A 12,339-nucleotide genomic window follows, 5' to 3' on the forward strand; every position below is an offset into this window, starting at 1 on the left:
TAACATACTTAGAGATGTGGAGATGATATCCAAACCAGATTGGGAGTCCATACTCTACACAAGTACTGAATACACCGACCCAATACTAAGAAACAAATCCAGCAAAAAGAAAAAGAAAACACAAACTGGATGAAAACCAACTCAAATGCCCTCTTCAAAGGATAACATCATCTCTTGACAACTCAAAATATCCATACAAAGTAGTTCACCAATACTGCGAAACTACAAAGCACAAACATCACACATAACATTTAGAAGGCAAGGAAGAGCAAAAAATACCAGTGCTGGTGGTACTGGCAGTCCACATAGATGTGAGTTGTGCTCCAACAACTCTCTTCTTCAATCACCAAGAAAATGGGGGGATGAAGGGGAACCCTTGGGAGATTCAAATGGGCCCTACCCGAACGCCAACAGACATCAGATGAAAGAGAAAGAAAGAAACCTGAAAAAAAGTTGGCAATAATCCTTCACTCCACTGCCCTTTTCTATTTGAGCTCCAAATGGTCACAACTTCACATGGGGTCTTCTCTCGGTGCTCTTATAGTCTTCATCCAAGACCTATCTCATGATTACTTCAAACTTTTCACATAGTAGCCTCTTCTTTGGTACCCCTTTGTACCCTAGGTTCCAAAGAGAGGAAATAGGAAGAAGGAGCTTGTAGTATGACTCCCAAACCAAAAATGTGGGCTTTGATATCAAGTTGGAAACTAAAGATGGTAAGAGAACAAGAAGAGAAGGGAGAAGATGAGAGTAAGAAGAGAGAATTGGCGGTAAAAAGTTGTGTAAAAGAAAAGGTTTTCTCCCCAATATGATTCACTTATCATCAAAGGAAATTACATCCTTACCCCCCATGCTATTATATGATAGCCAAGGGAGGCAAAAGGTGAAAAAGAAAAACATATTACAAATTTACAATATAATAGCCCAATACCCAAATTACCCTTATTATATAGAATTACATAACTAACAGAAGGTGCCCTTCCAGCAAAGGGTGCCTAGATGCCTAGGCGACGCCTTAACAACTATACTAGCCATCAAATTGGTTTACATCATTCTCTGACCGGGTCATTCCATTGGAACAATAGAATCACCTGAGCTACCAAATACCTGATGTATCTATCATGTGTGTAACCCTTCATGGCACATACTCTTTATAGTCGGCCCATGCTATTTCTGAACATGAATTGTTCATAATTAAGTTAGAGAACCCTCTTTGCAAAATCCAACAAATATGAAGGTATAGGATCAATATAAATCTCAGGTTTCCCTAGGAAGAGAAGTAATAAAAAGGGATGAATTTTTTTTTCCAAAAAAATATATATATGCATAACATGATGAATTTAAGATTGGACCACAGAATCCATTATAATGACGTCATCTAGGAAGATGGACAATCAACGTTTTCAGTGTTCCCCTCCATATCTGTTGTGGAGAAATGTTTGACACTATTGTGAGGGATGTGAAAACAAAATCTTTGAGCCTGCAAAAAGAACTGCTAGATGGGGTAGTATTACTGATCTGTTGCAGATCTCCTAAAAGTTTTGCCGATAAAGGTGTCGATGGAGGTCAAAGGGAACAGATTAGAGTGGTAAAAAAAGTGGTGCAAAGTAAAGAATGAATCCTTCTTTAGGTCAAAAGGAACCATATCAGGTGGTTGTTAAATATCTAGGCCCTTAACCACATGCAAAATCATTGCCCATGAGGCTCCAACTGCCCTTGGTCTGTTTTGTAGGTTTTCAATCCAATGAGTTTCGCTTTCTTCATTTCATCTGTTTCTTTTTCTCTGGGGTTCTCATCAACTCCAAAGCAATGAAAAAATAATAATACAAAAATTGAACTAGCCAGTGAGATAGAAATGAAAATTTTCTTCAATCAAAACTTGGGAAGTAATGTGAAAAATAAATAATTCCTACAGTGACAATATACTTGAATGTTATTACTGACTTACCTGCATGTTTGATGAAACATTAACCACATAATCAATAGGAGGAATCTTGTCCTGATAATGGAAGATGGTCTCACAAATTGCTGAGAGCTTTGTGAACAAAATAAACTGTCTTAGAAACTCGGAATAGTGAATACCAAATAATCTGAACAAGAAAATTTCATGGAGGTACATAGATCAAAGCCACCAATTGTACCCCACACCCAAAAAATAGGCAACAATAAGAGAGAAAATATAAATCAGATAAGCTTCCTGATCAAATTACCGGAAACATCCGCCAAAACCTAAGCATGTTATTGAAGTCGTGGTGATGTTTTAAGGTTAATGGTGACATTTATAATTTATGTTAGTGTTTGGGCTTATGTTTATGAGAGATGGTGCTGTTATTAAAGTGAGGTGGTTTTTTAGTTAAGTGATAAAGAAAGGCTATGTGTCATTGTAATAGATTAAGGCTATTATTAATGCATCTACTACTCAAGGTTTGACAATTAATCCAAACCGTGAGCCACTTTTCTCTCAAATCAATCTCTCTCTCAGTTCTTTTGTTCGTTCTTCTCTTTTCTTCTTTCTTTCTCCATCTCTTTCTTTTCATAGATTTTGGTTGGTAATATCTGATTTTGTTAGACATTTTTTGTCATTAATTATGGTAAAAGATGCACCATTATGACAAGTAACAAAAATATAACATTAATTAGCTTATAAGAAATTAATAAAATATATTAGCAATTGCTCATGTGCATATCAACATCATAAACCTTTTGATTGCCAACATTATCTACCTATTACTGTAAGGTGTTGCACTTATTTATGCCAAATATCATTTTAAGTATTTACTTAAGATATTATTCATAAATAAGCAAATACCCTCTATTTAAATCCAACAAAAATAGTTTAAGAATCAAATTTTAAAAAATTCAACCCCCAGTCTAAGAACAAAAACTGATTTCTTTTGTTGCATGGACGATTTTCAACTATCAAATGCTGGGGTTTTTCTCAATTATAAAAATTTTATAAATCTTATCATGATAAAACATTGTTAAGAACAAAAGTCTTGTAAAATAATCTTTTGTTTTGATATCCATAAAAAAAATTTCATTTAGGCGATTTTAACAAGATTTGTGCACTTTAAAATAAGTTTGAACATAACATAACTTTGTCATTAAAACTTAGATTTAAGTAATCATAGATTTATTGGAAAGCTGGTTTTGTACGCTACCTAATACAAAATGTCTCATCTAAAAATAAAATCATTTGACCAGTCAAACTTATTATAGAACAAGAACATTTCTCTAACTGTTAATTTTGGATGACTTAATGTGACTTAATGTTGATTTTTTATGACTTGATGCGTCTCAATGTTGATTTTTTTTTATGATACAAGGTATATGTAGCATAATAAATAATGTTAGAAAAGAGAAAAAATAAAAAATAACACTTGGTCACCTTAAAGAGGGCGACTAGTCGCCTAAAGGCTTATGCAGCCCTCCAACACCTTGGCGCCGTGACAGCTGTGTACCCAACTGACACTAAATGGTTTTTACAGTGCTGCATCTTGCCTTTTCGGGAAAAATGGAAACACCTTCAATATTGCTTCCAAGTGACCACTTTATGGTTTATGTAAGGGAATCCTTGGGAAAAAATGAAAAACACCTTCAATGATGCTTCCTGGGGACCACTTATTGGGCTTATGTAAGGGAAGAAAAATTTAATCACTTCCATGTCAAAATTTTAAGGCTATATAGACCCATTAGATTATCACTTATAAGTAAAGTTTGCTGTCCAAAAATGCGCACAAACAGGACATATTAATCTTATCATAAATTGAAAAGAGGTTTGTATATTAAAAATAATCAAAACTTAACTCTTGAGAAAACCATAGCAAGGATGATGCTTGTATTTGAGACATCAGGAATTAATGTACTAATTTCTAGTATTAAAGCATAGTTATTTGATCAAATCATAAGTCGCCTCAAGGAAATTGCAGATCAATGTGTTCCACAGAATTTGGCATTTTTTATCAATCATCATTGATAAATCATTTTCTGCTTAACCAAAAGAAGAAAAAAATTGTAGATATAGCACATCAAACTCTACGACCTGATGGAATCCACCTAAATTAGAGCATGCCTTAATATTGAGGCTTCAAATCAAGAAAAGAGTTTCTGAAAACTGAGCAACTAAGGTATATACAACCCATGATTAAATCACATTGGCATATAAAAGTATATAATACGAGTTCAGGACACCCAATAAATGTGCATATCTAGAAATTCCAAATTCTTATACCTCATCAAATATCCGTTCACTGACACCAGATTTTTGTAATAGGGAGATGTATTTGAACAGTAATCCTACAATCTGTTCCATGTGCTCTGTAAGAAAAGTTCAAGAAATCAATGCCATAATAGCACTAGAATGTCAAAGTACATGCATCCTCAAATCTCCAACCCCACCCCACCCCCCAACAAAACCCCCATTTGAAGACATCAGAAACATGGTTTTGGCAACAAGGCCAGCCAAGGCCGGCCAGGAGCTGTGCGAACTAAGGCCTCACCTATTGATCAAGGTATGACATGAAAGAGAAATAGTTTAGGACCTTTCAGGTTATGATAGTATATTGTTTACAGATATCCTTACAAAGTTCTGTTGATATTTAGTCTACTTAATGGTAAACAAAAGAGGAAACACGAAGCATTCATGAATCAAACAAGTATTACTCAACATCCATCAATACATGCAATGATTCAATGAATGATCAAGAATGTTTTCATTTTTCTAATCGCCACAAGGATTTAACAACTGGTATTGGATACTGGATCAGTGGTGGCCAATCCTGATCCGATCTGGCCAACTTGGCTCTATACCAATTCCACAAGTTTGGGCTAGTATAAACTGGCATCAACCGGACCAGTAGCTGCCAATCTAGATCCAATATGGTTGACAGCCTGATACACACAACCAAATTCTGATCCTTGAAACCATGAACTACCATGACTTTAGGACTTAATTATATTAATTTTTTCAATTTTAACGTCCTTAGAGATATGACAATCTGCAGTTAGGTGCACTAAAAATCATACACAAGTACATGTGCTTTGGAGAAGGGGGGAAAAAACGTAAACCCAGTATAGTCAAAGACTGGCCAAGACAACCATGGAGAAGGACAAGTTAGTAAAAAACTAGCAAGTGCAGACCTTGCCCATTCTAAAGGCCTTGGGCAGTAAGAGAGGCCTTGGAAGCTATGACTAGAACAGTTTTCTTGAGAGCAATAAGAAGAGAGAGACACAAGATAAATGAAGCAAAAGCAAAGCATCAGAAGAGGATCTAACCATGACCAGCATCAGTAAGAGCTATATTTACTTTGAAGAAAGAGAACTCGTAAGTCCAATCCACTTCACCTGCAGATAAACTTGTAGCCCATCCTGCAATATTTTTTAAGTACCAGATCAGGACAAATTTTGGTGAGAAAAAACATGCATGGATTAGGATCAACAAGTATGGCTTCAATAGCGTTAAAAAGAAAAACAGGATACATGTAGCAGCTCCATTTCACTGGGATAAAGGCTTAGTTGTACTGTATCTAGATCAGGAAAGGTTTCTGGATTTAAAAAATCCAAGTACAACATCTTATTCAATCTCAATCCAAATAAGGACAATCAAAACCAGAAATGAGCATATCAGCATGACATATCATTTCAAAAAATAGAATGGCACACCAATTGAATTGTTTGTGTAACTTACCCAATGTCTTTAAGATGTAAAAGAGTGATCCCTCTCCTTCATGGCCAATAAGGTGACCAACATACCAACAGTGCCCTTCCTTGTAATGACGAATTCCTGGAGTGATAGGCCATATAATTCTCAACTTGTGACCTTGCTTTATGGGGACAGTTTTGACAAGAATCTGAAGTAAAATAAATACGGAAGGCCGGAAGAAAATAATTTTGTTAGTGCTATTGTATTTCATGTGCTGTAAGCTATCAGCCATAAGTAATGATTTCTTCAGATCCAAAAAAGTTCCAAGAGACACAGTAGTTAAACAATATCTAAGTTCAGCTGCAATCAGGCAGTTTATAACCCATGTTCAAAATTTATATAGAAATTTGGAAAAATATTTCAGTTTCAATGGAATTCAAAATGAAGTTATATGAGTAAAACAAAGAATTCAATATTTAGTTGAAATGAGCGAACTGAAATATCAATGTCACATTTCTAAGTATAAAATACCAAATTTAAAAGCTCCTTTACTGAACTCCCATCCATTATTGAGCATAGATAAAGAGGTAATGAGGGAGTGAAAACGACTACCACCTTGAGTGTATTTATGCTCAAATAAACATCACCCTAAAGTTCCATCTAAAATTTTAGAAAATAAATACCCCTATTTTCCCTCATTTCTTAAAAAATTTACCAAATTTTGGCCACTACAAAAATAATTTCACCTATTTTGATGAAATATTTCGATTTCGACAAGGGAATGAAATGCACTATTTTGCAAAAATCTCAAACATTGAGATAAGCCAATGCCTGCAAGTACCTGAAGATGTTCCGGTGTGCATGGGTGACCAGGACAATGGAAGCACCCTCGATCAGTATTCCGAATATCCTGGAATTTGTTTTCCACCAGGCTTTGAATTTTATCAAGACTTTCTGCAATTTCCAACAATGAGAAAGTCTTAAGAATTCCATGGCTTCACAGCATCATTAAGCCCTAACAGACATGTCAAAAGTAACCACCTACCTTTCCAATATACAACCAGATGCATTAGGTTCGCCGAGTAGTTTTTCTCATAAAATTTAACAAGCTCATGTCGTGTATCCAGCCCTTTTGCTTTTGGACGGACCTCCAACGTATCCCAGTTTCCTAAAATTGTCACAGATCTTCAATACAGAATAAAAGGAAATTATGTGCACTCAGAATTATAGCCAAAAATATTTTCCAGAATATATCCCAAGAGAAACATTAAACAAAAACCACAAAGGACAAGTATTAAGAAGAACAAAACACATGCACAAGAAGGTTTAACATCTCATGAGAGCAAGAAGCACCATAAGACCTCCAATTGCCCTCACAGGTTTCATTTCCAATTCAGATCTGGGTAACCATATAGGGGAACCATAGATCAACCATTATATCCAAAAGTGCAGCTTTTATAGACCAAGTTGTTTGGAACCAAGAAGAATCAAAAAGAAATGCACAAAGGAAAAGAAGGAACATGTCAAAATTGTTTGAACACGCAAATAGTTAAAATTAACAGCTACACAAGCTAGTTTTTCATCATTTCCTCTCCTTTCGAGGATAACTAGACTACCATATATATATATATATATATATTTTGCATTCTCCATTTTGTTTGGCATATGGTTCAGTCCAGAGGTCAGTAGTGGAACATGAGTTGTTGACATAGCACCCATAATTGTCACAGAGACTAGGCATCCCAAGGCATTGGACAGTGTGCAGTATATGACTATATGTAATATAGCAATGATAAGTTTATATAATTATGCTTATATGCAACATAGAAGCTATATCAATGCAATATGATATAATTATGCAAGCAATGACCTAATATGAAAAAACCAACATATAAGAAACAAAGCATAGGATATAAGCATATTCATCATAAAAAAAAAACAAAACAATAAAAATGAATCAGCATAAACTCATGAATTGTCAACAAGGCAAACTGTCGCCTTGGACCCAATAAAGAGCCTGGATGCCTAGGCAGCACCTTGGAGGCTTGGAGACGTCTTGACAACTATGGTAGCAACAGTTTAGAATACCCATTTTTCTGATGGGACACCCACTTAGGAGATCAATGGAATCACACCTAACACCAAATATCTGCCACATGGCAGCTCTAATAGGTCCCAAATTTTGAGGATGGGTTGCCCAATGTCAGCCCAATCCGAGTTGGCCAGGTTGCAAAACAAACCAAAAAAAAAAAAGATTACAAAGAGGATGCAAGAGACAAGAGGGGGTATGCGTACATGGGAGGGTAAATGATTGAATTGGAGGATGAAATTCGACATGTTTCAATCTGGACCTTGATCATCCATCCAATGGTTGGAATTGCCGGCATCATTCTAGAATTAGAAACATTTTCTTTCAGGCGCAATTTTGAAATATCACAAACCTGAGTGAACCATAACCAATGCTTAAAGTATTGGTGTCAGCCTATCAGGTAGCATATCAGAAAGCTAATTTAAGAGACCTCTCGAAACGTATCTGAGAGACGTTAGTTACACGTAAGATACACTTTGATACTTATGGTTATGGATATGGTATACATGAAAACAAGTGTTTTCAAGCATTATGCATCATAAATAAGCAAGAAATAACGATATCCAAGATCCAACCGATGGCAACATTTATTTGATTCAAATCTTCATTGAGAAGTGTAATATCAAAAGCTATTAAAAAAAAAAAACATAAATATATTAAATTCAAAGGATTGGGAATAATTAAACATTTATTCCCAATCAACCACCAGAAATCTATTGAGACTATTATGGCTTGCTTGAACCAGTTTTTCGGGCCTTAGAATCAACCACCAGAAATCTCTATTGTTTCTGGCTGGCCTTTCTGATGCAGATAATAGCTTCCTTTAAGGGAAGGCATCCTTCCCTCTTGGCCATCTTCCGGTTAAATACCTAAGATTGCCTCTTATCCTTGCAAGGTTGACTACTCACCATTGCACTCCCATTCTTGAATCTTGATCTCATGCATAAGAGACTTCAGCATTGGAAAGGTGAGCTCCTCTCTTATGCTGGCCCCATGAAGATTATTAGATCTGTGCAAGGTTCGAAAACTCGCCGAAATCTTGGATATTTAAGCATTTTTTTTTACCAAGACGAAATGGCATACGAAATATAGAAGTACATAATTTCGGTCATCTCAGTCACATTTTGGTCATTCTGTTTCAAAATTTCACTCATTTCGGTCAAAAAAATGTACTATTATGGTATTACCTCGAAATTTCGGCCATCCTAGTCATTTCGTTTCGCTTATTTCGCTATTCGGCCACTTAAGTCATTAGTCCCCCAAAATGGTCAGCAAAACACATGGGAAAAAGTACACCATTTCGACGAAATTTTGGTATTTCAGTGGTTTCAAAACCACTAAAGCAAGACGAGTTTTTGAACCTTGGATCTTGTGCTTCAATCATCATACATCTATGGGTCTAGTATCTTTGCGCTTCCCTAGTCCTCCATCAAGGAAATTGAATCTCTTATGTGTTCTATTCATCGGTAAGGCAAAGAAACTCCAAACTTGTTGTTATAAAGAAAACTGAAGAACGCCACCATTTGGAGCGGCCTGGCCGTTAGGCGGGGCTGCTCGCCCCTCCTCCTCTCTCTGTCTCCCTTCGCCTTCTCCCCATCCCTCCCTCCCTCCCTCCCTCTTCTTCCCCTACCTCTGCATCTACATCTCCCCTTCCCCTCTCCCTTCTTCGTCTTTTTCTTATGCCCAGTCCCTCCTTCCTCCTCCTCTCTCCCTCTTCCTTCGCCTTCCACCCCCTCTCTTCTCTTCTCCTCCTGTCCCCCCTCCCTCCTCTGCCACCCTTCTTCCCCTTCCTCTGCATCTCCCCTTCTCCCCTCTTTCTCTTCCTCTTCTTCTTCTCTCGCCCTCTCCCTTCTTCCTCTAATCCCTTTCCCTTCTTCTCGCATGCTAGCGTCGGTTAACTCAATCAGTGTTGAGGCTGCAGCAACCACTCGTCTAATCTTCCTACCAGCTGCCTACCCTACTTGGCCATTAGATGACTTGGTGATGGCCCCTTCTAGGCTAGCTACTTCTCAGTCGTCGTCCCGCCAAGCATGCTACAGTCTGGATGCCTTTCCCATCAAGCCTGGTGTCTACCCTTCCGATCAGCCATCAGGCTTGTTTGGTCTATCCATTGGCTCATCTGCTCCACCGATTTTGACTCTCGGTTGGCTACTCCCCATGCTTGCAAACCTTTTGGATGCTATTCTCGCTAGGTCTGTTGTCCCGTTGGTCATCTCCCCTTCTGGATGTTAGGCTCGCTTGGTCTGTCTGCCTGCTCGCAACATTGGCCTCCACCCTCGTTGTCTAATTGCCCGGTGGGCCTTCAACTGTGGGGAACCTACATTTTGGTCTATTTTTTAGTCTCTTCGACACCAGCCTGCCAGGCCGTTCCCAGTCGGCAGCCACTCCGTCATTGTTCCCGGCCAACAGCCACTCCGGCATTGCGCTCAGAAAGGTCAGAGCCCTTTCGCCTTGGAGACCCATCCTCTAGGCCAGCTGACCACTTGGCCGTGGCCCTCCATAAGGCCAATGAGTCCTCCATCGTGGCTACCTCTTCTCCAGCGGTGCCCCTTCGTGTTGGAGGATAGGAAATGTGGTGTTGAGATGTTAGGGTTAGGGATTGTGGTTCCCTCCTCTAGTTGGGCATCTAGGCCGGTCTGTAGAAGTTCTTTGAGGTCATATGGGCCCTGATTGGTGCCCTTATGGGCTTTTATATCCATTCTGGGTTTGTAAATTCCACATTATGGGGCTTAAGTACACGAGCGAGGGTGGTTGTAGATCAGGTGAGGGATGAACCACAATCCAAAGGGAAAGGGAAAAGCGGCTGATTCTCCAATGGGTGATACGCAAGGGAGACTATCAGTGAACCAAGTCAATCCCTTTCCACTTTGCACTCCGGTTCTTGATTCCTTTTGAGCCCTTTCCAGCCACAAACGATAGCACTCCTTGCCCAGCAAGAAAACGGATGGGCCCAAAAGGCAAAGAAACTTCTAGATTCCTCCACCCTATCAGTAAGGCATCCATTTGTCTTCCCAAAGTAGAGGGAGGTCTTGCACTAAGAAGAATGAAAGAGCTTAATTCGGTTGGCATTCTCAAATTGATCTGGAAATTTGCTGCCAAGTAGTTAGGCCAATAAGAAAAGTGTTTAGGCCAATCGGATCTATGCGGGGCTGCTTAGGAATGAATTTATTGGATGATTTCTCCTAATCTAGATGCCTCTTGGGTATGGAGAAAAATCCTTAACATTAGACCTACAGATCTTGGGAATACAATTTATAAAATTGATAATGGAACTTTCACCAAACTTTGGTTAGACCATTAGCATCCATCAGGAGTCCTCCTCCCCCTTGTTGGCTCTAGAGAGATCCATGGTGTGGGCCTCCACAGGCGCTACTTAGTGGTTGAGCTCCTCTTTCTGCCCCCCCCCCCACTTTGCATAAATTTGAAGTGCCCTTCCTTCCATCTCTAGAAGGCCTTTTGGTTCCAATGATATTTTTATTTGGTCCGCCTCTTCTACAACCCTCTTCAGTGCTAAGTCTTCTTGGGACCATGTCAGAACTCAGAGGCCCATGTCCCTCTAGAGTAGGCTACTAAGCTAGTCGGGTTCAAGGGCCATATCCCTCACCACAGCTTCTGTGTTTGGAAAGCCCTCTCTAATTTCCATGCAGTCATTTCTTCTTCACCGCAATATGCCAGTCTCCTCTTCTTGCTGTATTTTCTGAAACACCACTAAAGATGTTGATCACCACTTCTTCGAACGCTCTTTCTCCGCTTCTGTCTGGTCTGAGGTCTTGGACATATGTTGGCCTAGGAGTAGAGGGATTCACACCTTAAATAGAGAGGGCATATAGATGGATGTCTTTGCAGGAAAATTGTGATATGATTGGTAAACTTTCCTTTGGAGCGAGCATCTCTAATTGGATGGAGCGTAACCTTAGGAGATGGACCTCCAATTCTAGAACTCTTCCTCAGATTTGCGACTCCATCTTCTTTGAAGTCAAAAGCAAAGTTTCTAGGATCTCCTCTAGCTATGCTACCTCCCCAAGGAACAGGCATATTGTTGTCTCCTGGGGCCTTCTCTCTTCTTTGCTCTCCTCACCCCCTTGAGGGGTCTTTCTCTTGTATTTAGCATTGTTTCTTTCTCTTGCCCCCTCAAGGGTTTCCCTGTTTTTTCTTCTCCTTGTGGTATTGAATATATTATCCATCCAATATATATATATATATATATATAATTTCAAACCAAAAAATCCAAACAAAATTACCCTTTCAAATAATTTTTATTTTCTGAAATGAGTGAAAATTTAAATATATAAAATAAAAATCATGGGAAGAATGTATCCGTGCAATACATATCACAACTAAACTATTCATAGAAGAATATCGCATTTAAAGCATCAAGAAAATTGATTTTTTCTGAAACAAAATTCAATATTTTCAATTTTAAGGGAATCAAAAAATAGATGCATAAATCCATGGTATTTTCAAGACTTAATGCATAGATCTAATCATCTAGGTCAGTTATTTAACTTACACTTGGCAGAAAAAAAAAACCAAGATTCAAGCAAAAAAAAATTTTCTTTTACCATCCTTCAACTCGTGGCTTTTACGTTTGATCTCCACTTTGGTGAGC

General features: G+C 38.4%; 1 protein-coding gene across 1 annotated transcript in view; it reads right to left on the reverse strand.

The window, feature by feature from the left end:
• The window catches only part of LOC122088725 (insulin-degrading enzyme-like 1, peroxisomal), a 60,237-nt gene that overhangs the window by 25,436 nt on the left and 22,462 nt on the right, over positions 1-12,339 (reverse strand). The window contains exons 8-13 of the mRNA XM_042658049.1: positions 6,687-6,809; positions 6,483-6,595; positions 5,687-5,849; positions 5,275-5,367; positions 4,232-4,317; positions 1,949-2,035 (exon numbers count right to left, since the gene is read on the reverse strand). Coding sequence (XP_042513983.1) covers positions 1,949-2,035; positions 4,232-4,317; positions 5,275-5,367; positions 5,687-5,849; positions 6,483-6,595; positions 6,687-6,809 — 665 coding nt within the window. The remainder of the gene's footprint in view (positions 1-1,948; positions 2,036-4,231; positions 4,318-5,274; positions 5,368-5,686; positions 5,850-6,482; positions 6,596-6,686; positions 6,810-12,339) is intronic.

Source organism: Macadamia integrifolia, chromosome 2, assembly GCF_013358625.1.
Source record: "Macadamia integrifolia cultivar HAES 741 chromosome 2, SCU_Mint_v3, whole genome shotgun sequence".
NCBI lineage: Eukaryota > Viridiplantae > Streptophyta > Magnoliopsida > Proteales > Proteaceae > Macadamia > Macadamia integrifolia.